Raw genomic sequence first — 27,987 nt, 5'->3', positions numbered from 1 at the left:
ATTAATGTTGTTTTGCTTAGAAAATAAAACATCAAACATACCAAAATCACTACCGATGTCAATGTAAATTTTCGACAACTTACCAGCCAGGGTCAGTCAACACATTTTTCCCACTAAAACTGTAAATTCGCGGTGCATGTGCAAACAATGCACCGGATCCGTCGAACATCTCTCCCCAAGAGTTGAACAGCACGTCACCGCGTATGTTCACAACTGGTATTTCACGATCAACCCAGCTCACTATTGAATCTATGTTTTGGACCCTAAAAAGAACAGATACACACTAAACCTCTATATTACTACCAACGAAGTATTTAGTATACCTGAATGTGATCGGTAATCTGTGGTTACTAATTTATGGAAAGTTGTTCAATTTATTTTTTTCCAGCTAAAGATATAAAAATAAACACAACAAAACCTAATTTAATACGGAAAATGAATAATCAAATATCCAATTTCATTTGCAAATTATAAACTTTCAGGAAACAATTTTCTATAACTCTGTTATGAATTTTTGCACATATTATCATAAATTATAAATAAAACTGTATATAAAAGAAAAAGAACAGGGCGGTATAAAGCCTAAAGTAATGAATATGTATTGGTGTTCAAGGACGGATTCCACATTCATTAAATCTTCGACTTTGTTTGCTCTCCGTCGGTGTAGTATGTAGAGGTAATTTACTCGCTAAGACAAAGTAATACTGGCGAGTTTACCTTGAAGAGATGAAAGCACGGAAAGTGCCATCGAGGCCGGCTCTCTGTGCTTGTCTGTGGCACTCGTAATTGGTACTGCTTACTCCGTGCATGTCACCCGTGTGAGGTTCATTCAACGCAGCTAGACGAAGCTATACAAACATAAAATAACAATGTCGGTCTTGTAATAAGCTTGTATTATTGTGATTAAAGCAGTTATTATTAACGTGTAAAATATTACAACCTTTGGTACTGCCTTGCGATTCTGTAACTCACTTTTCGAACTCGCACAGCGGTTTTCGCAGCGGTGGTCGCGCTCAAATCAGTGGTGAAGCAGTCATTTTACGATTTGGCATTCTGATAAACAATAAACTACAAGCTCCCTCCTTATCATAGAGTTACAGAATTGCAAGGTTGTTACTTAAAAGATAAACAAAATTTCATGTTGAAAACTACAGCCTTAAACTTAAAAATTTTGCTAACCTATTTTTAAAATCTAATTCTGCTTTCAAATAACATACCACGGGGCCTTCTCCCACGGGACTCTTGTGATGCACTAAACTAGAAGTTTCTAGAATATTCTGTAGCGGCGTTCGAGTGGGCCCGTTGCCAGGTGAGTTGTGTACAGCCAACAGGGACCCCATCTGTTTGAACCAAGATCGAAATGTAATCACATTTACGATATTAACTTTTGAAGTTACATAAAATATTCAATGGTATTTGGAATTCTATCGGAGTTATGTGTTTTTGGGAGACCAAAATTGCTTTATAATAGGCCAATATAGATTCTACACTGGGATTTTTAACATTAGCGGCGATGGATAACTGGTTTTCGGTGATTTGATCACGGTTGAAATTTTGACTTATTAGGAGTATACAAATGTAGCTCATATACAAATTACTGAGGTATTACGTAAACATTTTAAACATTACTACTGCAATAATGAATATTTAAGAGTTGGCGTAGGATTTTTCTTAAACTTCGCTAAGCTCGAAACCAGGTAAGCATTACCAAATTACATAATTCTTCGGGACAAATTTAATTATAATCCTTTCATTACCTGAGAAATGTGATTAAATAATATTATACGAGCCTAACGCTTGATATAATTGTCTGTATTGCTCGTGTATATCTATAAGTTTGTTTAGTAGTTTCGTAGAAATAGTGTAATGTTTCTGCACAGTTACTTATATATTTATCTGATTTGATTATTATCAGCCATGGCCGAATCCTTGAGAAAATTTCATTTGCATGCATGCTCGTGTATACACTATTTATCACGTAAGATCTTCTGTGTGCAATATTCCTATATCAATGCGTACGCCATATTGTTATGTTAAAACAGAAAGATAAAATGTAAACTCCTTTGGGGACTGTTTCGATTTGGATTTATTGTAGGAAAAACCTTTGTTTATTCTCAAGTGATTTCTTGAGTTACGTAACGGTGATGACTACGGATTTTTTATAATATTCATATAATCTTTATTACTGTCTATAGCTTTTCAAACGAACTAAGTATGTGTAACCGGCCGAGTGAACGGCTCAAATATAAGAGACTTTCCACCAACTTCGATGTTGTTCTCTTTGGAGTAGAGACTCTTGGGCCGTGGGGTTCATGTGCAGAGTCGTTAATTAAAGATTTATGTTGGCGCCTGGTAGATAGTACCGGTGACACCAGAGCTGGTGCTTTCCTCGCTCAACGAATAAGTATCGCAATACAGCGAGGAAATGCTGCCAGCGTTTAAGATACACAGTCACAGGGCCTATACTTTTAAAATTTGATTTAATTTTTTGTTGATTAATTTTTTTTATGTAGATTCACTTCTTGTATATGTATATCATAAAAATATTTGTTTTTTACCAGGTTTTAAACTACCAATGTTATTAGATAGTTACAGAACTACCAAAAAAAAACATTTTTATTTCAAATCTGCTAATACAGTTAAAAAAAACGCTACTAAATAATGTATATAATTTATTCTAGCTACTTTTACGTTCTAACAAATTAAAAGGTGAAAATTTTTGCAACGATAGTCGTAATTTGCATCGCTAAAGACGCCATTATTTAGTCGATTCTTCCGGGAAGTTTTCCTTAATGTAAAGTTTTTGAAATTGGGTTATTTTAAAAACTAATCTTAAATATGTAAATAACAGTCATAAGATAAAGGATTCCCCTGTTTTTGAAATCCCCTATTGGTGGATAAAACATTTCTACATCTATTTTGTTTACTTTTAGTTTCGCCGGGTATAGAACCCATAGAATCAAGTGATACGACACGCTCGTAAACTAGTTAGGGAACCCAAATTGCACAATTGTGTATTTTAATAATTAAAATATTTAATCAACGTTTCTCAGGCAGACTGATGCTAAGCTGGGAAATGGTCTAATAATCCCGGGCCAATCTGACCAGTGTAGTAAACTGAACTCCCTCTGCCCATCTAGGGTACATATAAGACCTAAGCTCAAATATTCAACAATAATATATCTTCTTAATATATATAAATTACGTCAAGTTGTTTGTCCGCTATGGACTCCTAAACTACTGAACTGATTTCAATCAAATTTGCACACCATGTGCAGTTTGATCAAACTTAAAAGATAGGATAGCTTACATCTCAATTTGTACCCGCAATATTATTTAATTGCAAAATATTTGTTTATTATTTGATAGTCACAATTCTAACAGATGGCGCTTTGTTGAAAGTACCAACGGTTCACAAAAGCTACAATTTAATCGCATTACCACCAAAAAGGCATAGTGGTCCCCATGTCTGGTGTTTTCCTACCGTTTCCCTTGAATAGTTTACTACTCTGTAATATAACAAAAACCTTAGCCACAGCAACGCTTGGCCGGTCTGCTAGATATAAAATAAAATTATCTAAACATCGTATTTAACATTTGGATACAGTACTTGCCACAGAAATATTCACGGTCACAAATCAATTTTAAATAACGCTAATACACATTTATAAATGGCGTAAATATATTTTTCTTGTTGCTCCTAAGACTTGGATTGTGGGCCGTGTAGGTTGAATTATTATTTATTCATAATAAGCTTTCCAGCTATAATCTAAACAAGGGCAATAAAGCTTTGAAACTCACGTATTTTCTAAGAATGGTGGATGTGTTCATAAAATATGCCTTCGTCTTCAGAAAATTCATTTCAAGGATCAGCCCGTTATCGTAAGAAAAATCCTTAAGTTTAAAATTCAGCTCGGCTTTGTTGGATGATACTGGAGTAATAGCGAGGCTTACAAACTTTATCGGTACTGTGAAATATCTATTGAGTCCTTTATAATTTATGTGGAAAATGTATTATTTTCATGAACTAAAACACTAACAGGAAAGCCCTATGTCAGTAGAGAACCTGACCATAAAAAATGTTTAATGTTTAAAGAACTTTATTTCTCATTACAAAAATCATTTTTTATTTACATGAGAAATTTAATATTAAGTATATACGAACGAGATACACGTCGCCATCAGCTAGCCCAATTTTAGTCTAATGGGCCCATTCTGATGTGTATCTTTAATGCCCTTTTGAACTGATCAATCACGCTAATGTTACGAACCTTAGACGGCAACCGATTAAACAATTGCACACCCTCATACCTAATAGATGTTTTTAAATAATTTGTGCGCGGCTTTGGCAAGATAAGCAAACTCGCTCGGCGAGTATTGCGTGAAGTGGTGTATTTGATTTTATTAAATGATAAGTTACTATGTAGAGAGTTATTTAATTTTTTTTTAATAAGGATACAGGTGCTATAAACATATAGTTGTTTAATCGTCATAATTTTAGTTTCTTGGTAGATTTTATTAGTAGGTGTTAAAAAATTGTATCTGAATAGTGCTTTTATTAATTTATTTTGTAGTGTTTGTATTTTAGAAATTTTGTTTTTGCATGCTGTACCCCATATTTCAATTAGGTATATGAAATGTGGCTTGACTAAACAATTATAGATCAAATGACGTACAGATTTCGGAATGCATTTAGATATTGACCAAAATCGGCCTATAAGTTATTTTAGTTTGTAAAAGCGGTTGCTGAAGCTAAACTGGAAGCTGATTAATATAATATAGTAGTAATATATAAGAGAATAAAGTAATTTAAATACAGTATTAAATGTGTATAGCTTTGAATTGTTTTGTTTTGTACTGTTTCAAAATTGAAGAGTTGAAGAGGCTATATGTTAGTTAGTATTAGAACTCACACTAATAAATGAGAGCATGCTTTTAATTTAATTACAAATGGATTTTTTATGTCACATTAGCACATGACAAAAAAGGTAAGTAAGTAAAAACCACGGACTCAACCAGTCAAATGGTTAAAAAATATATCCAGCTACGCTTCATAGTAGCGTTTTTAAAAGATATATTGTATATATACTATACTTTTTTTCTATAGAACATGGGCAAACGGGCAGGAGGCTCACCTGATGTTCAGTTATACCGCCGCCCATGGACACTCAATGCCAGAGGGCTCGCGAGTGCTTTGCTAGCCTTTTAAGAATTGGTATACGAGTATATAAATATCTGACAGATGTATTACAATTAACTTTAATTGATAAACACAAAGCAAAAGCCGTTTATATCACTTTCTCGTTATTACAAAATGCCACTTCAATTATCTAGCCACGGTTCCAATTAACTATATATTGAAACCACATAAACCAGTCGAGTTAGAAGCGGAAATTACGAAAATTGTACAACATTACGAGTCGCGTGCGGTTTACGCCAAATTCACAGATTTAAATTAAATTAGTAGTTTGTTCTTATTATTCATATCAGCTTTGAAACTAAGAGTTATTAGTTAATACGTCTAAAACTAATTTCGCTGGTAATTTCATTTACATGTTACGGAGAACGTGATGGATTTAAAGGGTTGTTTATTATATATATGTCATAGTGTAATAAGAGAATACGGTGTCATTTATTTTATTAGTATTTGGCAACACCACGCAATATGATAGACATCTCCCAGGTTGTAAATTGTCAATGTGTCAAAGTCAATTTGTCAGTAGTACGTTGGATCGATCTATTAAGCCGGAATAAGAAAAGGCCTTTTTATAAAATAAAACTTTATTCAAGGAAGGCAACCGCTCTCTAATAATCTTAACAGCAGACTGACTGTTGTTGACTCGCGATCATCTTCCTACTTTCTATAGCTGATGTATAATTATGAAAAGGACTTACACTTGATATTTTAGGGATGTAATAGATCGTTGAGTTTAGTTGTTCTCAGGCCCTGCGCCAGACGTGCGAACCGACCTTGTTTTTAAAAATTAAAGAAAAATGTCTGACGATGATAATTATTTACTTTTGATTAATTAATTACTTAAGATGTCATGGTGTAATGGTTACAGCCCCTTACAAACGTTGTGTAAAAAAAAACAAGCGATTAAAAAGAGTGGCGGAGAGTTTATTGCCAGTTCTTCTCTTCCGTTCTACGCCCTTGAAAACTGGTGCTAAATGTAAAATTAGAAGCATTAATATGTATTTCTTTACTAATGAGTCATAAGTGTACAATGTGTTAGCTATATGATTAAATGATTTTTTAATTTGTATTTGAATTTAGTGATAACATCTTGGCTAATACTAATCGTTACGAATCTGCGATGTATATAAGTCTTTGATCTCTCTCCCATGGTTGGTATAAATAATCCCGTGGCTTAAATTGCATTTGTTTCTTTCATATTTTTATAAGAAGGTAGGTGTTCAGTTTTCTGTACGTGACGCACATCCCCGATTGTTGGGTCTAACATGGTACGAGTAAAATCAATTTGTGTTCGCGAATTTTGAAACCACTGAGATTCTGGCTTGAAGAGTGAACCAATAGGGTACAGATAATATTAAAATTCGATCTTTTTTACATTAAAAGCTTAAATTGATATTTATACTTTATGCTATTCAGAGCGACAAATACGACTTTTCGTATATATAGAAAATCGATCTGAGTGCTTATTTTAATGTATAGATTTTAAACCTTAATCGAAACATAAATAAGTTACTTACTGAAACATATTGCCATCCATTGTTTACGCGAATAAGCAGTGCTTGCTCTTGAATGACATAATATGCCAGAGTGCCTCGGGGGTTCTTTGCACCTAACTGTAAGAAAAAAATTAAAACGACTTAAATTTAGTACTCAAATATAAACGTTCAAAAAAGGTCAATTTGATACATTTTTACTGTTGTATTAATATATAACCATCAGTCATCTTCACATATAATTATCAAATCAATGAATACAAAATATTGTAAAAACTTCTTTAAAGTATGGACTTTCTTGCCCATTCTTTTTTAAATGTTTGGAACTTGTTATCTTGACCTTCAAAAGTGCTTTTTGTATGAATTCGTTCTGTAAAAAACTAACGGTTACAACAAAGGTTAGGTGATATAAGTGAAACATATTTTGAATTTACTTCTAAAGTTGTAGTAGTAGTTATAGACAAATAAGGCTAACAAGTGAAATTCCTATTTCGAACGAAACGTAATTTTTTCTTACTTAGGTAATTACTTTTGTATCGTTTATTTTGGCGTCCTATCATTATTAATATTTACGTATATATCAAAGTTGTTGGTTACAATTAATTATTTTGAAAAGCTTAAAATGATCAGAGAAACCAATACCAACGTGAAACGTTGTCACAACCAAATTTATACATTTAATTTTACTCATTACGTCGCTTTAATAACAGAAATTGTCGTTCGTTTAGACATGAAACATTTTCATATACTTCAAAGTCCTTTCATAATTTATTTACAGTTTCATTTCCACTTGTGTTAGGCTCATTACAAACATCAAAGCATTTTTTACGAAATTAAACAAAGGGCTTTGTTAATAAATAATAAAAAAAGTCTCTAATTAATATTTAGTAACGGAAAAATACTGTAGCCTCCCAGGAGGCTCTGTAATTATACAAATAAAAAAAAGAAAATGACGTGCAATTTCTTCAATATTCAAAAACATGTTGAAAAAACTTAAATAATTTAAAAATTCTTCCTTTTTATTAAATATATATTATAATGAATATTTCTATTAATACATATATTCTTTGTATATTTTTTGTAGTTGTATAGGTGAAACTGTGCTTTGTAGGAATACCATTGAGCAAATAAATAAATAAATAAATCATTACGTGGTAATAATGTTTAACTCACCCGTAATAATGAATCCGTGGTTTTGAATAAGACAGTTCCAATAATAGTCCTTCCATCCTCTTCATCGTCATAATCACCACTTTCACTGAGGGAATCTAAAGGTTCCGCAAAATCTAATCAAAATGAAATAAAAATGTAAAAATATGAGGAAAATTCGCGTAGATTTAGCGAAATGAAGGCATGATTAAGAGGCAAAAATTAAATTGGCAATTATTATAATTACATATTTGTTGATACTAAATATAAGCGTGAGTTGTTTGTGTAATTATAATCTATATCTAGTAAACAGCATGGATAGGTTATTTGATTATAATTTTGTTGTATCTACAATTCATAAATTACGTGAGGTGTTTTTTTTTAATTTTCTGTGACTCCCTTCCCCCCTGGTGAGATGTCGTGAGATTTTTTTCAACCCCCTCCCCCATCCCCCAATCTCACGTGAGATTTTTGAAAATGTGGGTTTCTTACGTAAACGCGTAAGAAGCTATCTTTTTGAGCTCGGAGAACTCAAAATAACACAGTTCGTACTATTGAGCTCGAAGAGCTCAAAAACAAAATAATTGAAATGTTGAGCGTTTAGGTTTGGAGTTAGCGGGAAGTTGCAGAGATGGTCTTAAGGGTCAACCATTCTCTTAATTTTTTTTATCAATCAGAAAAAAATTGCGTGATATTTGCGGAGACCGCCCCTCTCTCCAACGTAAGATTAAATGAGATTTGACTGGACCCCCTCCCCCCCTTAAACACCTCACGTAATTTATGGACGCCCCCATAGAACATAGTGCTTTAATAACATACTTAAAATAATGTATATGAGTTATATAATTAATAGTTTACTAATAAGTAAAGGATAGTAAACTCATTTAGCTTTCGATATGAACCAATTTAAATCTTTTTCAAACAGATATAATTGTACTAAGTCTGAGATAGATTTAATCCTTTTAAAGTAGTATACGTTCGAATATGTGATGTGATGAATATGTTAGTGTTAAAAGACATTATTTTTAAGATAATATTCACTGAAAATAGAGTATTTAATACATACATATACTACGCAAAAAAGGGGTTGATTATTAACAATAAAGGTTGCAATATTACTTAGAAACTTACGGTATGCTCCTTGTCGGTACTGCATCAAATTATTTAAATTTCGAAGTATTTGCAGTGCGTCACGCGATTTTCCTAAAATATTTTAATATTTTAAGTTGCTTCTGTCCCTGACATATGCTATCGGTTTTTGGGTCCAATACCTCGTACTTTTTTTATCAAAGATATGCTTAACCGTTAGACTTAAGCTGCGCTTCAACATCTTAAGCCATTTACAAAGTCCCCTTATTAAGATACCAAGTGTAGCCGCTACGTATACGCTACGAATGCTTGGGTGCTACGAATACAACGCACGAAGCCACCCGTTATTAACGCTACGACTACGTGTCCCCCACGTTTCTTTTTGCTAAAATGAGTTGGCAGTATGAACATTTTTCTACCTGAACAATCTTAATCCTAATCCTGACCTATATTATAAAGGTAAAGTAGGTGAGGTTTTTATGCAAATTTTGCTATTAGCTCAGTTACAGGGCAGTCAGTAAATACATTCATTTTTAAACTAAGCTTTATACCTACTTCGATTTTTGACTCATATAATTGAACAACTATCTTTAATTATAGCGTAGGCTGATGTATAGGCCGTGTATGTTATTTTTTAACTTTTACTGTATATTAAGAATAATAAACCAACAAAGCATTGGTAATACGACTCAAAACTGACCTTCCGTAGTTTCAAGACGATTAATTCCCGGGCTATCTGTCAAAGTGTCCAATGGAAGTTCGTTTGTTGTACTTGTTCCTGGTGGTCCCGGGGGTCCGGGCGGACCCGGCACAGGGATGTACTGAACGTTTGAAGAGGTACCTGGAGGTCCAGGTGGACCTCGGGGCCCATCCTTCCCATTTGTACCTGGAGTTCCATCTAAACCACGTTCACCCTTATCACCTTTCAACTGAAGAAAATATAACGTTATGATTTATGTAAAAAGGAAATACTAATACCTACATATAAAGTATTAACAGCTCAAAAACAGTTTTATATTTTCTTAGGTTTAATAATTTATTATAAGGAAACCGTAATTATAACCACCCTTCCCCAAATTTCGCTTAACAAAACACCATATTCGAATTATAAAAAATGAGGCACGCCTCGGTCTAAAAAGGCGATAATTAATGGAGTAGTCTAATTTATTCGTTTCCGCTCAATAACCGTGTTTGAATTTCAGATTTACCTTTTCAAGGTCCGCTAAAGCAATTCCCGGCTCCCCTTTTTCACCTTTTGGACCCTGAGTGCCCGGAGGGCCGGCGATCCCAGGTGGACCCTATTAAATACGATTTCATAGGATTTACGAGATATACTAAATAAGTACTTAAATTAATGGATTATCCGATCATGATTCTTGATGCAAACTCGATAATTTATCCTGACAGTATCTTTATTCATGTTACTATGTTGTAATGAGCAGTGTTGGCCTAGTGGCTTCAGCGTGCGACTCTCATACCTGAGGTCGTAGGTTCAATCCCCGGCTGTGCACCATATATGTGCGAATTTAACATTTGCTCGAACGGTGAAAGAAAACATCGTGAGGAAACCGACAACACTTACACCCAAAAAGTCGACGGCGTGTGTCTGGCACTGGAGGCTGATCTTACTTGCTTAGATTTAAAAATGATCATGAAACAGATTCAGAAATCTGAGGCCAAGACCTAAAGAGGTTGTAGCGCCACTGATTTATTTTATTTAATATGCCGTAAAACTTTTTATTTAAAATTTAATGAAACATGTACGTATAAAAAATATAATAATGTTCTTAAATGATATGAATTCCAATTTTGAATAACGGACGAAGTAAAACATATAGTAAGTTACATAATTGATGTAATTAAGGATAGTATTTAAAAGCGTAGCATTACGCTTACGTCAGCAGAAAAAATATTAGCCTAGTTAAAATTGTTATAATAATTTGATAAGTTTTTCTACGCCAGAACTACGCATTCTACAATGATAATACTCACAGTCCACCCAGGTAGTCCAATGTCTCCAGATACTCCATTAGTACCAGGAATGCCAGGGGGTCCAGGCAGACCCGGCGCTCCTCTTGGTCCAGGAGCTCCAGGGTGACCTCTTTTTCCCCTAGGACCTGTTTCACCTTTATCACCCTAGTAAAAATTACATACAGATAAAATATATTCCAACAAACTTAGCAAGGGCAACGACCCTTAAAAGCTGTCACACGGATAACAAAAGAAATTTTATGACATCCTACTAAAGTAGGTACATTAAACAACTACGTGTCATTGTATTAGACATATACACCTTATACAAGGAAGAATGTACCTTTATGTTATGATATGAATTTGACTTTAAAATAAATCTAATATATATAATTCTCGTGTCACAATGTTCGTTCCCATACTCCTCCGAAACGGCTCTACCGATTCTTATGAATTTTTTTATGCATATTCAGTAAGTCTGAGAATCGGCTACTCTCTCTAATCTATCTTTCAAACCCCTAAGTGATAAGAAATGTGCACCCCAATATTTTTTTTGTTTTTATGATAAAATACATACAACCCTTAATTTTCATCTACCCTCTACGATCAATCCCTATTTTTTATTTGTTAGTACCTTATTACTCTGAAGTTTATATAGAGAAATATCACAGAAAAACCTAAAAGTTTTCATTCAGAAAACCGTACAGTCTCTAGGGTAGCATAGTAAAATGTTCCATGTTGGTATGTACTAAAAAGGTAGGCTAGGCATTAAGGAGAAACGAAGTTCGCGGGAGCAGCTAGTATTATATAGAAAAAAATGTTTACTGCCGCTTTCCTTATATAAGAATAAAATGACGTTCTTCATATTTCTATATCGAAATCACTCGTAATTGCTACGAGTCTAATTAATTTTAAAACAGTTGGATTGGATTGGATATATTTAATCCAGTTCTGCAGGTGAATTAAGAATTATTATTTTAAATGCTAATTTCTCTATAGTACCTTGGTCATAATAACAGCTTCTTCTCTCGATATAGCAACAGGACCGGGTGGTCCAGAATCTCCTTTATCACCTTTGGGCCCAGTTAATCCTGTAGCACCTTGCGCTCCAGGGAGTCCTGACGGACCAATATCTCCGCGGTCCCCAGCCTTTCCATCGTTACCCGGAAATCCTTGTGGACCTTCAATACCTCGCGTTCCTTTTTCGCCCTGTTTTTAATAATTTAATATTCATTTTAATTACTTCAAGATAAAGATCCTAATTAATGGCGCTTAGCCAGTATCTATATCACAAAAAGATTTTAATTATTCAACTAATCAGAAATTAATTACTATTTTTTTAATACACGTATACATAGTATTTAAAACTCAACGAGAATTCACAGAGTAAAGTAATTAATGGATTCGTGTTTCAGTTATTTAAAAAAGTTTTATTTAAATATAATAAGCCAAACAATACAGTCTTATTAAATATCTTGACAGCATTTTATTATTATTTATGAAACAATTTAGAACAAAATATCTTACAATACAAAAGAACACAGTAAGCTATTAGTCACATCTGGCTTATAATTACCTTTTCGCCTCGTTCTCCCTTATCGCCCTTGAGTTTAGCGATGTCTCGTGGACCTACATAACAATATCATATATCACATAACCAAATTCACGGAAGAGAGATTTTGATGTCATTATAGAAAAAAAATACGAAAGAAAACTTCTATTGTTGGCATTCACTTCAAATTATGTAATTAAAAATCCTTATTTGTAACTAAAAAATCCTTATTTGTTTGTTGTTTTGTTCGTTTAATCAGAACCATGGGTAAATGTGTTTTTAATTAACATATTAAAAACAATTACTGAACGGCAGCTTTGTATTTAAAATACATAAACGAAGCCACTCCGGCTTACGATATCAATATCATTATTAATACAATTAAAAGTGGACAAGAAAGATGGACCAAATAGCAAATATGATTTTAGAATGTAGTGAATGAATTTGCGAGATTTCACATACATTTATATTCCGTTTACGTTATGGGAAAGTCATAAACAATGAGTTATTAGTGAGCGCCAACAAAATGGATTTAGGGTAGGGTGTTCCTCGAATACGTTTAGTGCCGCTTAAATGTCTGTGGTTCTACGTCAAGTTTCTCATGAATATTGAGTGAGTGTATTGTTTGAGAATCTATATACCATTTCACACATATATTTATATACTTATAAGCATTGATTTTCTCAGATATAACAGTGGTCGCAACATAAGTTTAAGATACAATTTTAAATAAACGCGAATATTGTAGACGATCTTATGTTTAAATACATAGTTAATAATTAATAAAACTATAAAGTTATATCAATTAATGATAAAGATTACGTTACCTTAAACATGTTTCCAATAGTATATACAATGTCAGTTCTTGTACCAATAAAAAAACTCTTAAGTTTTCATATTTATTACATAAGATCGCGTAATACTAATAAAAAAATTGTCTGCCCAACATGCCAAATCCATGAATATCTAAATATTTTTTATATGCCTGGAGATGCGTACAACTCTTTGTTTTTAATTTATGTTATTATTATTAATTACTTAAGATGTCATGTGGAACATGGTTTAATGGTTGCAGCTCCTTACAAACGATGTGTAAAAAAAAAAACAACATGGCGATTAAAAAGAGTGGCGGTGAGTTTATTGCCAGTTCTTCTCTTCTGTTCTACGCCATTGATTTGAGAACTGGCACTAAATGTAAAATTAGAAGCATTAATATGTATTTCTTTACTGACAAGTCATAAGTGTACAATGTGTTACCTATATGATTAAATGATTTTTGAATTTTGATGCGTGAAATATTAGCAATTTATTTTTCATGTATATTAAGATTATCTTTTATCTTCTGAAGATCTTAATTTATTTAAAAACCTGGTTTCCTCAAAAGTACTACTCAGGGACTTCTATACTGGTATTTCTGAGTGAAAATTTGTGTTAAATATTTATAAATGGATGATATGTTTTGCGCCTTACAATTTCTTTCAAAGGATTAAGTGAAAAATCTCTTACGCGGCGAAGTTTCGTATCCGGCGCGAATCCGGGTCGTAAGTTGTTAATATTGGGTTAACTAATTCTATTATTTGGTAAAGTAGGTCGCTGGATTATAACTTAGGCTCCAATGGCTGATTGAATGTGATGTCGTGTTATCGGTACATTGGGTTATATTAAGAAATGGGTCTATATTTTCTATAAAATATCATTACTTACAATGAATACTGGTTTCAGATATAAGAAATATTATCGTGTGTTTTATAATAAGGAAATAAAATATGTTAGGGTGCGTACAGACTATGTAACATATTATATAACTTGTGTTTTATAACACGTCCACATTATGTAACCTTGTTATTCAACATTATAACATAAAACAATACTGTACACATTAGAATAACAATGCAATATAATAATGTTATATAACCATTTTAAATAACAAAAGAAAAACAAAAAAACGTAGATGCTGGGTTCGTCCTAGCATACATATCAATAACATGTTATTATAACATGTTTTATAACATTCAGTGTCCACATTATCTGAAACATGTTGTATAGCAATGTTGTATAACATGTTATGTAATATAGTCTGTACGCACCTTTAGATTTTTTTTTTAGAATTAGCGCATGATTATTTATGTGTGGTCTAGGTATAAAGTTTATCTGCATTAAGGCTGGCATTTAATTTGCGACCTTTTTCGAATAAATTTATACAATTTATAGAGTTTTTTATATGGCAGAATATTATATAATGAACCCATGAGTTGTTCGTTGATTTAACTAATATTTTAGGCATACATTTTCAAAGTCGTGTCGGTCCAGTTCCAATGTCATGAAAATTTAATTGTGTATGAGCGCGTATATTTGACATTGAGAGTAAACTTTGAAAACTAGTTTTCGAAGCCATTACGGAAACACTAGCAATCAAAACTTTTGCGACTTGAGAACTTTTCAAAAGATTTCTTGACTTTAGATTTTGTTTTAGACATTGTAAGTGAAAGTTTGGGTTAAACGTGGTATCTCGAAAGGTTTTATTGAATTATTCAAAATCAATATAGAATTACAGCCTAGTAGCTAGGCATAACTTTCAAACTTTAGGCTTTATGGTGGTAGCGCCAGTGATTTTATTATATAATTAAAGTTGACTTTTAATTTTTCAATAATTAAATGCATTTTGTTACCTCACTAATGCAATGCAACTGGTTTATTTAATAATATTTTTTCCTTGTAATAACTTATTTTTGGGTAACGGAAAGGTTATATAACATACGTAAAAGTATAATTTGGTTTTAACTATATAGATGTCTGAATATGAAGAAACTACTCGTAGCAATACGACCGCCCATTAATCGTTAATGGTAATAATTCTTAGTGTTTTGTTTGTATGGTTGTTTATTTATCAATCCTATAGTAATTCCATTACATAAGATCATTAATATTGAATTTCGTTTATCCTCACGGACCTGATCATCGTAATGACTGCAATTGTCATTCAATTGACACATTATCTGTGGCGTAATTCCTTGGGCTATACGGAGTTTACGCTATGAAATGGTTGGGTTATAAGGAAACATATTTGCACAAACGATAATCTATGATGCGAAATAAATCTATGGTTTTGCGCATAGCCTTTGAGAATTATAATGTGTCCAGGTGTCTGAGTCTTGGGTTCAAACCCTGACGATGGACTTCTCTACAAAGTAACGTGTGCTACTAACTAGATCCCGCGATGAAAGAACCATTGAGAGAAAATAGATATAACTATATAATAAAGTACCAACGCAACGAGTTCAATTTAGTAACAACTCCGATTATTTTTCATAAACATAGAATAATTATTTTTGTAATTACAATCACACATTACATTGCACCCAATTATCTAATGATTTATTTATTTTTTTGGCCCTACAGCAATTTGTGCATTGTATGCAGAAATACAATTTCAAAAATACACCGGAAATAATAGTGATCGCGGGCACGTAGTGTTTGATAAATATTTGGAACATTGTTTTTATTCATATCAGATCGTACTAAAAACTCTTTAGTAAGTGGAGTACACATTGTTAAATACAATTTTTATACATTTCAGTAGACAAAATTGTATTTTTATAAATAAGTTATACGGTTGATTTAATTTAATAAACAGTAATGTGAATTGAAATCTCAGGAGACTAGCTTTTATACAATAGTAGTTACCATAATCCCTAACATAATTAGCATAACGCATTACATTTCTGGTCTATGTAATGTAATTAATATGATAATGACGAAGTGCTATTAGATTAATGTGATTTTATGAGTAATTATTTTCTTAGCTGTGTATAAAACAATATGGTTTTTCGTTTAACTTGCAGTTAGACATTTAACTAACTTTATTTAAATTAATTGTTAACTATCGACAAAAATGTATTCAATATAGAATCAAGTACAAAAACTGAAGTATGTGTCACCATTACTAATTTTTAAAAATACGTAATACCATACCTGTTCTTGCAAGATCTCCTAGAACAGAATTTTCAGAAACCGCAGTCAAAGAAGGCCCCGGCGGCCCAGGTAGACCTCGAACACCTAAATGTAATAAAAACATAAGCCACTTAACCTTACGAACGAGCATATTGGGTATAAAATATTCAAAGCAACAATTACGACCTGCCTACATCCATCTCAAATCGCATGAAAGCAAGATAAAAGACGTTTATATTGCTATAAAGACAGAAATATCCCAAACAATGGAAAAAAAACTCTTTGAAGCTAAAATGAAACAAGCGGTACAATTGAAGATTTAAAACGACGTATAACAATAAATAATGCGTAGGCACTGTTACGGAATCCTATCTCAAGGGTCCGGTTGTGAAATAAAGATTTTCCGAATCGTTGCAATAAAGCCTTAAAATCTTGCGAACGCGTTTCACTCGCATAAATAAAAGGCATAGTGAAACATAAAATTTGATGGTTGAGTTAGTTTGTTACCTTTCTCGCCTTTTTCCGCCGGTCGGCCGTGCGAGCCTGGGAGACCGGGCAGGCCGTCTTTTCCGGGTTGGCCGCGCTCGCCCTTCGCGCCGTGTGGGCCTCGCGCTCCCGTATAACCCTATAACATAGCCATGACGAATATCGCATTTACAGGGTTATAACGTAGTTATAATCTTCGCTCCTAGTCACATAATGTTACGAGGGTCAAACGGTACGTTATTGCGTTTTCGCGAAGTTTATTTCCGGATTTCGTCCGTGAATTTGAGTTTATATGAGTTTCTATATAACTTTGTAGGATTAAATAATGCCTCGATCACTATCAAGGAACTATTAACATTATATTTTTCGAATGTTTATGAAATATACTGCGTTATAAAATATAATACAAAAAAAAATTTTTGAAAATTTTATTCAGACTTAAAAAGTCTCAACTCAGCTACCAAAGATCAAAGTTAGAGCAATTAAAAGTGAACGGATATTTGCACTTTGATCAAAGTAAAGGATGAAAGAGTTGAAATTAATTAATCACTAGTTTTACGCTTGGGTTCCGATCACCAAATGCTCCCAAATTAAATTACATAAGGAATCTAACGATTTCATTAACTCTCCTGATAAATACCCATTTTAAAGCTATTACTGAATAATTAAAATCAAAGTAAATAAAACCATGAAATAAACACGAAACAGGATTCAATCATTAATTTCATGTAAAGCGTCACTCGGTGTCGTAATGATAAATTGCTCACCCTTTCCCCTTTGTCCCCTTTGGATCCGTGTAATCCTTTCTCCCCTTTATTGCCGGTATATCCTCTTTCGCCGGGCGGACCTGCGAGACCCATCGGACCTCTGTCCCCCGGAGGGCCAGGGATCCTATCAGCCCCGTATAATCCCGTTGATTCCTGTCAGAATAGTGAGAACTATTATGTTAAAGGTGTTTAGCCGAGATGGATTGTTGTAACGTTTGTGAACTACTGTACAATTAAACTTAAATTTTGTAGCCACTTATGGAAACATACTATATGTATATTTGAATATACTATAATCACTATATAAAACAAAAAATAATATATTAATCAGACATGCTGTATTCGAATGATTCTCGTCGAAAACAGGTTTCTTGCATCGGCGATCTTGAAGCGTCGATGTTTCAATGGGTGTTGTGCCGTTTTTCAAAATTCAAAAATCATTTATTCACGTAGGTAACAATGTACACTTGTGATTCGTCATTAAAGAAATAGATATTAATGCTTCTAATTTTACATTTACTGCCAGTTCTCAAATCAAGGGCGTAGAACGTAAGAGAAGAACTGGCAATAAACTCTCCGCCACTCTTTTTAATCGCCGTGTTTCTTTTTTTTACGCGCAATTGGTATATAAATTGTCTGTCTGTCGTAAACTTTTTTTTTTCTTTGTGATTATGTATACTATAAATAAATTATTTTTTTTGTCTGAAATAGGAATGGTTTTGCCCTGTACCTGAAGACTCAAAACCAAATAGAATCGATTAATTTGTTTCATTGATTTAATGATTTCTACCAATTAAAGGCTTTTGCCGTATACCCCTGAGCTACACAACCTACGCGTTAGGCTCAGTTAATACACACAATTATATGTTTATACAAAACACTATTTGATCTGATTAAAAATCATCACCTTGAACATCTTTTAAAAATTAAATAAAGGTAACTAAACTCAAAGATTTGTTGAAGTTATATCAGTTTTTGGAACGAAGTTCCTTATCGCGCGTTGTGAAAGGGGGCTAGACGGAAAAAATTCTTACGAAAAGTTGTCACGACACTTTTTTGCTATTTGCTATTGTAATACACCACCGAAGTTAAGCAACGTCGGGCGAGGTCAGTACTTGGATGGGTGACCGCCTGGGAACACCTCGTGATGTTGGCTTTTCTTTTCGTCGTAAGATTGGTGTCGAGAAAATCTATCATACTGTTATGATACCAATTAACATATAAATTAATCGAAAGCAATTTCGTTCCATCCGGGTGTCCCTTGACACCTCTAAAGTTTTTTTATATAATAATACTTTCTTCTCCCCCCGCCCTGCCATTTATTTATTTTTTCCTCCCCTGCCATTGTGTCCAGGGACTTTTTCTATCTCATACATTTTTACTGAAAATATACATAAACTAATTACTCATTCGTGTTACGCGTCTCGCGATAAACGCCCCGGCTACATCGGTAATGCAATTTTTATGGTGAGCCGGGGCGCAATTGCTTGAGAGACACGTTCTTCATTTTTGTTTGCCTCCTTTAGATATTTAATAATTTTTTCGCAGAACCATTCCAGGCATGGTCTGTGCTTTGTTAACATGTCCTGTAGGCCGTTACGGTCTATTAATATACATCCTAAGTAAACATATGCGTTTACTTTTAGCTAAAAACATGAAAGCAAAGTAAAGTTTAATTACCAATACACGGTATTTGAAAGATATTTTAGAGAGATAGAGGAAGTTTGTTGGGAAGATTCAGTCATGAATAATTCAAATAAAACGTTCACATCAATTTTCTTTGATTTCTAAGCAAAGAAGTATAATGCTCAATTATTCAAATATACTTTTTCGTTTGAGTGGAAACAAAGTTTCATTTAGGCCACAAAATGTATAATTTAGTTTCTCTCTCAACTTTAACATTCAATTTAAGGGTAGTTTGATAATAAGTTGATAAAACAACAGTATACCTGCTCATTTACATTATCTTATTATTGTGTGTTTCTTTTGGAGTACGTAATTATTATTATTATTTGAAGCAATAACAGCTGAACTGATTGGCAGAAGCTATTAAGATCTGTTTACTCACCAATAGCATTGGAGTGATAGATCCAGGAGGTCCAGGAGGGCCAGATGGGCCCTGAAGACCAGGAGTACCATCAGATCCAGGTTCCCCTTTTGAACCTGGTTGTCCTTCAACCCCTGGCATACCGGATTCACCTCTATCTCCTCTGTCACCTTTTGGTCCTGCTGGACCAGGTGGCCCTTGTTCTCCCATTTGTCCCTGTTTAGTGAAAAGGTTTTTACACTCTTAAATTTAAATGACTATAAATTGTCTTAACAAATTACCTTGGCTACTGTCTGTCTATGAAAAAAATCACATTTTATTCAACTGCCCAGGCCCGTCCTTACTTGTTTATTTATACAACATATTGTCGAGTAGATTTCTTCAAATGTTGTACTATATATGTGACATTGGTAATTTTTAATTCGAGTGTTAAATTTGCGGTAGCAGAACGTGCGTAGGCGTGGTTGAGTCGGGGCGAAGAGAGCAAGGTTTTTATTCAAAGCATATGCGGCCACGGATTGTGGCTAGTTCGAGTCAGTGTTGCAAGGTGAAATAAGTTAAAGGCATATATATATGTATATTTTTTAAATTGGCGTTAAAAACAAGCGACGAAGCGTAACATCATTGTTAAAAACTATCACTCAGTCAAATGATTGTCGATTATAAAAAGGAAGCTAAAATAAGTAGGAATTTAGAGTTTTAGTATTAAAATAAATTGTGTTTTATGAAACTAAGAAACAGTTTGCGTGGGTAGAATGATTGGTAAAATTAAAGGGATTCCACCCACATCTATTACTCGAAATAGGCACTGCGGTAATTATAATATATTTAAACCTTGGAGGAAAGTTATATATGTATATAATTTATCGATTGCGGTAATTGATAATTATTGTATATCAAAAACCAACTTAAAAATAATTGACACGGAATCTACCTAGGGTAGGGTTAGATCAAATATATATTTAGCCCTATTAATATTGAGACTTGGAGAAAATTAATTTCTGTCTGTTTAGTGGATATTTTTGTGTATATTTTAAAAGCGAGTTGTTGACGCGCTGACATTTTCTTTGAGCCATCGTGCCGTGCGGACACACATTTGATGACAGTAATAATATCTTAGATTATTTAGCGATAACGTGGTTTAAATAAGTAAAGTTAGCAAAATAAGGTTTCCTTAATTTATTTTAGAAACAAAAGAAAAAAATTATACGTACCGTTTTTCCAGGTGCGCCGGTAGTACCATCTGCGCCAGTGGGTCCCTGAGGTCCTGGAGGGCCACGTATACTTGGTATGTTCGTCAGCATTACTGATATGTCGTTGATGCTGCATTTGCATTGAGATGATATCTGTGGATAGAACAAATGTGACATTAATAAAAGGTAAGAACAAAATCAGTTGAACTTGGACATCAATAGAGTCGAATTACAGCTTCATAAAAATAGCATGAGGAAGTTTTGAAACAAACTCAATGTACTCCTCGATATAAATTCCAAGATACACTTTCAAACAAACACTTATGCAAATTCAAATTTCGAACAAGGCCGGAAGTTAAATCCAAGAATAAATAGAATATAAACATACATTAGTATTAGGCCGTTCCGGTTTTCCCGCTCCGGAAGGTCCCAAATCTCCGTCCTCGGCTAATCTCTGAACAATACAAAGTTTCAAAATGATATCATCTTTTCTATTATACATACGGACAAGGAGTCTGTTATCGCATGAATTTATTGAGACAGTTCCGGTTGTTTTGTTTTAATGTGTTTTATTTCGCCACGCCATAGTTTATAATTATTCTTCATCGTACTTTTTCTAAATACCAGAGCAACGAGATTTTTCTACAAACCGCGCATTTAATAAGTGATTTCGTAAAAGTGTTTTATAAATTTACACATCTTAATATATATAAATTATGTGTCACGTTGTTTGTCCGCTATGGACTCCTAAACTACTGAACCGATTTCAATCAAATTTGCACACCGTGTGCAGTTTGATCTAACTTAAAGGATAGGATAGCTTACATCTCAATTTATACCCGCAATATTATTTTACAGCAAAATATTTGTTTATTATTTGATAGTCACAATTCTAACAGATGGCGCTGTGTTGAAAGTACCAAGGTTTCTCATAAGCTACAATTTAATGTCATAACCACCAAAAAAGCGTGGTGGTCCCCATGACTGGTGTTCCCCTACCGTTTCCCTTGAATAGTTTGCTACTATGTAATATAACAAAAACCTTAGCCACATCAACGCTTGGCCGGTCTGCTAGTACATAATATATGTTTGTAAAACACGTTATGGAGAATACAATAATATAAAACTTCAAAATCTTTGAGTGGCAATACCATACCTTCGCATTTGTTTTATTAAAGTCTTCTTGTAAATATTTTGTACCTTATAACCCGCAATATTGTTTATCCAGGCAGAGATCGGATATTCTGACCTGAACGTATTAAAATAATCTAGAGAGAAACAATTCAGTCCTCTAGGCAATTAAAACGGTAATAATATACAAAGAAAAATCAAAAGCATATCTATACTAATAGTTTCAAGCTGTTGTGGTGTAAATCTTAAGGTTAGAATTGAAATTATTGAAGTCTAGCAGCTAGATAAATACTATAAAATATACTTACATCGCCTTTCTGTCCTTTGTGAACAACTATAAACAGAAATATAGTTATAAAAGATAATATTAAATTGACAATATTAATCTAATATATAAAATTCTCGTATCGCGGTGTTTGTAGTTAAACTCCTCCGAAACGGCTTGACCGATTCTCATGAAATTTTGTGTGCATATTGGATATGTCTGAGAATCGGACAACATCTATTTTTCATCCCCTAAATGTTAAGGGTAGTCCACCCCTAAATTTTTATTTTTAGATATTTTATTTTTATTTTACAGCATTAAAAATACATACAACCCCTAATTTTCACCCCTCTACGATCAATCCCTATTTTTTATTATAAATGATATACATGGCAAAACGACGTTTGCCGGATCAGCTAGTAAAAATATAACATTAAAGCTTTGTTGTAACTTTAGGACCTGAAAATCAATGAATTTTATTAATGTTCCAAAGTAACCAAACAAAACATCCAAATGTAATCATAGATTAACCTCTATATGATATTTTTTACCTTTAAACTAACCAACTAGTAAAATTTACGAATATTCAAACTATACAAAAACGAACTAAAACATTCTAAATTCAAAATAACCGTTTTAAAAACGAGCGCTCGTAAAACACTTGTCAATTTCAGTTTGGCGAATACTCACATGGCGAAGAGTGGGATACGATGGGTAATCGGTTTTCATCTGGATTCACCTGAAATAAATAAAGCGCCATTAACCATTGTTGAACGATTCCATTTTGTTTTGTTACTGCAGCTATTGCGGCGTAATATTGAAGTGGACTCAGTGAGATTGATCAAAAATATTTTAACATAAATACACTGTAGTGTAATGAGCGTTTAAATTTTGTTTTTGAATTGAAATTGTTATTATTTTCGTTCTCTATATATATTTAACTAGCAGACCGGCCAAGCGTTGCTGTGGCTAAGGTTTTAGTTATATTACATAGTAGTAACCTTTTCAAGGGAAACGGTAGGAGAACACCAGTCATGGGGACTACCATGCTTTTTTGGTGGTAATGCCATTAAATTGTAGTTTATTTGAAACGTTGGTACTTTCAACACAGCGCCATCTGTTAGAATTGTGACTATTAAATAACAAACTAATATTTTGCAAAAAAATAATATTGCGGGTATAAATTGAGATATAAGCTTTCCTATCTTTTAAGTTAGATCAAACTGCACACGGTGTGCAAATTTGATTGATATCGGTTCGGTGGTTTAGGAGTCCATAGCGGACAAACAACGTGACACGTAATTTATATATATTAAGATTATACTAGATGCGATTCAGACATATAGACTATAGAGATTCAGCGCTTACTACTACTTACAACCACACGCAATCTTAAAACTATTGCGAAGTTTGTAGCAAGATTTGACGAGAGACACTTTGATAACCATTCCGTTGATTACATTTAAACTTAGATCCATTTCGCATTAATGACCTTGAAGTCGTGCTTTGAGTCGTTAATAGAATAATAATTATATATATGTAAGGAAAACATAATATATTTTCCTATACAAACTCTTGTCTATATTGTATTTTATATAAACTCTTTTGTAATGTTGTCTTTGCCGTCTGATCGACGATGTTTAATTTATGCGACTTGACATAATATATGTAAGATATTTTTAATTTTTTTATTATATTATTATACTTTATAAAACCTAGAATATAGGCTTTAAATGTTGTTTCTTTTGTATTCACAGATAAACGCAGTTGCGCCTTATTTATTCCCAGTATAAGCGATTGATACTATTATATATATATATATATATATATATATAAAGGTGCAGGTGCAGAAGAACAGACTTATTAACATATAGTAAACACTTTTTATACTTTCCGTCGGATTTATTTTTTAATCATCATAATGAACATTCAGAAGATAAATTTTTAAATTACGGTATAGAATAATTTAGCTAAAATTATTACAATTTTACGTCATTCAAACTGAGTTATTGCCGAGAACGTACGCTGCGAATCACGACATTTCCCTGGGGATAAAATTTAAGAATGTCAACGTAAGTAATGCCGCATGTAATATAATGGTCTTAATAAGGTCATATCGCTATTGTCATGCTCTGTAACGCATGTAATAATAATTCATAATGTTGGTAATTTATGAAGAAGAAAATCTCATAACGTTGGAGTGCGATATTTTCACAATATACTCTTTGTAACCAAGGTATTTTAAATGTAAAAATCGTAATAAATTACGGCACTTTCACTAGTAAGCCTTAAGCAAACTTTTAGTAAATAACAGAAAATATGAAGAACTGAAGAGGTTTAGAAGAAAAAATATTTTAGTTTAAGTTACAATTCATTTTAATTTTCGCTTTGATGGCGTGTTATTAAAAGAAAATCGCTGTATCTATCAATATTTATCAAGCATTAGACAAAAAAAATCTTTTTATATTATTTAAGTAATACATTTCTATTCACGGTCGACTGACAAATGTGACGTAACTAGATCTGTAGTATAGTAGATGAAAATATTTATAAAAACACCGAATAACATTACTTTCTTTTCATATTTATATCAATGACCATCCACATTAAATATTGTTATTACATTATTAATGTACAGAGTATAACATCCATCATAGTGAAGTCTTAAAAAGCATCATCAAATTATCGTGGACACTGACCTGGTCACTAATGGGTGTATTTCGTGATACAAAACACTCAGTTTTGGTGTTCGTTTTATACGAAAGATAAGTTGGCGAAATTTGTTTTGTCATCGTAATTTATACACATTGCTTTAATTCGTCATCCATTTGAAATGGGTTCATAAATGACAATTAGGAAATACCATTAATTATAATGACCATTCGTGACTCATAAATATTTAATTTGTTATCTTTGCAATTGGTTTTATGGGGCGATTCCAATAAAGAACATTTGGTTATTAACTTCTATGATCCTTAGTGATATTAATCACTTATTTTCGTCGGATCCTTTGTCTTTGTAGGCAAGTGTACGGCATTCTACGGCTTTCTTATTTGTGTTTTACTAGGAATAGGATCCATAACATTTATAACAGAAGTTATATGATTGTTAACTAAGCTACGGAAGTGATTAAAAATTATGTATTAAAGATGCATTGTTCCAAATTTATTCTGAACTTATAAAATATTGTGATTCTAATTATTTGTATTCTACTAGGAATTGGATCCAGAACATTTATAACAGACGTTATATGATTGTTAACTAAGCTACGGAAGTGATTATAAATTATGTATTAAAGATGCATTGTTCCAAATTTATTCTGAACTTATAAATTTTGTAATTTACAATAAAAAAATTGCTACAGTATTAGTACAACGAAATTTCGTGGAATTTTATTAATTTGCTTTCGAAAATACAATTTTCAATAAATTAGAAACATAATGAAACCGGTAAATAAAGTGAGTATTTCCCAGAAAGCTTTCCATTACATTTTCAACACTGACACAAGATTAATGAACTGAGACATGCGATATTAGAAGAAAAATATTTACTTAAAGGCAAGTCACGCCCAACTTCGGAACTTAGATAAATATAAATAATTCATATACCCGCTTAGAATCGGTATTGAAACAATCTGAATTCGAATGTCTTAGAGTTTTGTTTTGCTGAAAGTTTTAGGAACAAATGTGGAACCGAATACTTTGCGTTTTTCTCTTAAGAACATTCGCCTGAATATTTGTATGCTACACTAGTTTATGGTAATGTACAAAGGCAAAAATTCAAACTGGAAAATTGTTGGAATTTTCAATAGTAACGAGTAAATTCAGACCATATTCTCAGATTGAAATATTTTTGGTAGAGCACTAGAATATTTTTAGTAAGCAAAATATTGATTTATGTACTAATCTTTTATTTAAATAGGAACGTTGTAGTAATAAAACGATTTGCAATGCATTGCATTTACACAATTGACGGATCATTGGTCTAGTGGTTAGTACCCCTGACTGCGAATCCATGGGTCCCGGGTTCGATCCCCGGCTGAGACAAACATCGATGTGATGAGCATTTGATGTTGTGCTTAGGTCTTGGGTGTTTAAATATGTATATATATGTCTATCTATCTAAAATATGTATGTATATCCGTTGCCTAGTACCCATAACACTTCACCAGCTTAGCATGGGACTAGGTCAATTGGTGCGAATTGTCCAAAAAAAAAAAACAATGAGGTGCCAATTGACAGGTCTAAAAAACGCCGAAATTGGAAATGGGTGGGTCATACGCGCCAAGTCACATTGCCAAGCAAGCCTTCGACTGGAACTCTCAAGGCAAAACAGACCTGGAAACGAAGCATCATTGCTGAGGCGAAGGAAGCTTGAATAACGTGGAGTGAAATTAAGGGAGCTGCCCAGGACTGCAGGCTGGTTTCTGCCCCACTTGGATGACAGGACTTCAAGTATGTAAGTCAACAAAATGATTTATGCTGTATAGAGGGTAGCTGGAGAAAAATTACTTGAACCACCTCAGGGTATATACTCCGGTAGGGATATCCCTACTATATGTCAAATCAAAAAAGAAATCTCATCAACGATTATAAGTCTTTGGTCATAGATCAGACAATGGTACATTTATTCATATATCCAGTGTTTCATATTTTAATAGTGCCTTTAAGATTTCTTAATAATTTAATTGCTTGTTCTGTAATGAAATTGCATTTATCATATTCTGACCAATGGCCACAGAAATATATTCTTCGCTTACGAGTGTTAATTTTGTTTTGTTAAACCTAATTCAGTGTATTTAGGTTTTTTCAGCCAATTTGACCTAAGTCTCACTCCGGAAATTAAGTTATGAAAATAGGCCGAACGTAATGGTACTATAATATACCTGGTACTGATAGATTACTATCCGTCATAATTTGAAATTATATTTATAAAACAAACTTGTTACTTATAATAATATTGAAAACTACTTATATAATATATATTGATAATTTGGGAATAGCAGTTTTGACTTCAGCCCTGCGATTCTGTAACTCACTTCACAAACTCACACAGCGGTTTTCGCATCGGCGGTCTCTCTCAAATCAGTCGTGAAGCAGTCATTTTATGATTTGGCATTCTGATAAACAATAAAGTACAAGCTCCCACCTTTTCAGAATGCCAAATCATAAAATGACTGCTTCACTACTGATTTGAGAGCGACCGCCGATGCGAAAACCGCTGTGTGAGTTCGTGAAGTGAGTTACAGAATCGCAGGGCTGGCACCCTGTCGTATGTGTTGGTTTTAATAAATATAACAGTGTGTTTTTTCCATTAAACACCTTATAATTAATTTAATAGTGATGTCACTATAATTAACAGACAATTATAGTAACGTGTCTGTTTAGATTATTATTAAGATTCTTAGAAAAAAACGGCGCTACATTTAAAGTCTAGCCCTAAGACTTATGTATATATTTCGTGATCTAAAGTATAGTATTATATAAGTATTCTTGATTTAAAGTAGGTGATCTGCCTTTTGTGTCTGTGTCAGGCCGTCACGACTTTTTGGGGCTACGGCATGCTGGTTTTATTCACGACATTTTCCTTCATCTTACAAACGAGTATTAAATGCGTACATAGACAAAAAGTTAATTGGTGCACTGTTAGGCTCAAACCTAAGACCTCGGGGATGACAGTCTCATGTTATTTATTTA

At 33.1% G+C, this 27,987-nt stretch overlaps 1 protein-coding gene across 3 annotated transcripts in view; it reads right to left on the bottom strand.

Annotated features, from left to right (window-relative positions):
- LOC125049124 (collagen alpha-1(V) chain-like) overlaps nucleotides 1–27,987 on the bottom strand; it is a 64,210-nt gene that overhangs the window by 6,003 nt on the left and 30,220 nt on the right. For 2 of the 3 annotated variants that reach the window (XM_047648241.1, XM_047648242.1), the window contains exons 3-21: nucleotides 22,982–23,030; nucleotides 22,335–22,360; nucleotides 21,284–21,349; nucleotides 20,917–21,048; nucleotides 19,724–19,918; nucleotides 17,656–17,808; nucleotides 16,910–17,027; nucleotides 16,424–16,507; nucleotides 12,476–12,528; nucleotides 11,902–12,108; nucleotides 10,921–11,064; nucleotides 10,137–10,226; nucleotides 9,629–9,857; nucleotides 8,971–9,042; nucleotides 7,864–7,976; nucleotides 6,715–6,810; nucleotides 1,218–1,340; nucleotides 718–848; nucleotides 84–263 (exon numbers count right to left, since the gene is read on the bottom strand). In XM_047648241.1, the coding sequence (XP_047504197.1) occupies nucleotides 84–263; nucleotides 718–848; nucleotides 1,218–1,340; nucleotides 6,715–6,810; nucleotides 7,864–7,976; nucleotides 8,971–9,042; nucleotides 9,629–9,857; nucleotides 10,137–10,226; nucleotides 10,921–11,064; nucleotides 11,902–12,108; nucleotides 12,476–12,528; nucleotides 16,424–16,507; nucleotides 16,910–17,027; nucleotides 17,656–17,808; nucleotides 19,724–19,918; nucleotides 20,917–21,048; nucleotides 21,284–21,349; nucleotides 22,335–22,360; nucleotides 22,982–23,030 (2,261 nt within the window). The remainder of the gene's footprint in view (nucleotides 1–83; nucleotides 264–717; nucleotides 849–1,217; nucleotides 1,341–6,714; nucleotides 6,811–7,863; nucleotides 7,977–8,970; nucleotides 9,043–9,628; nucleotides 9,858–10,136; nucleotides 10,227–10,920; nucleotides 11,065–11,901; nucleotides 12,109–12,475; nucleotides 12,529–16,423; nucleotides 16,508–16,909; nucleotides 17,028–17,655; nucleotides 17,809–19,723; nucleotides 19,919–20,916; nucleotides 21,049–21,283; nucleotides 21,350–22,334; nucleotides 22,361–22,981; nucleotides 23,031–27,987) is intronic. The other variant, XM_047648244.1, reaches the window with a different exon arrangement.

This window comes from Pieris napi, chromosome 4 (assembly GCF_905475465.1).
Source record: "Pieris napi chromosome 4, ilPieNapi1.2, whole genome shotgun sequence".
Classification (NCBI taxonomy): Eukaryota; Metazoa; Arthropoda; class Insecta; order Lepidoptera; family Pieridae; genus Pieris; species Pieris napi.
Note: the sequence above shows the minus strand (reverse complement) of the source record. Positions and strands in the feature narration are given on the sequence as shown.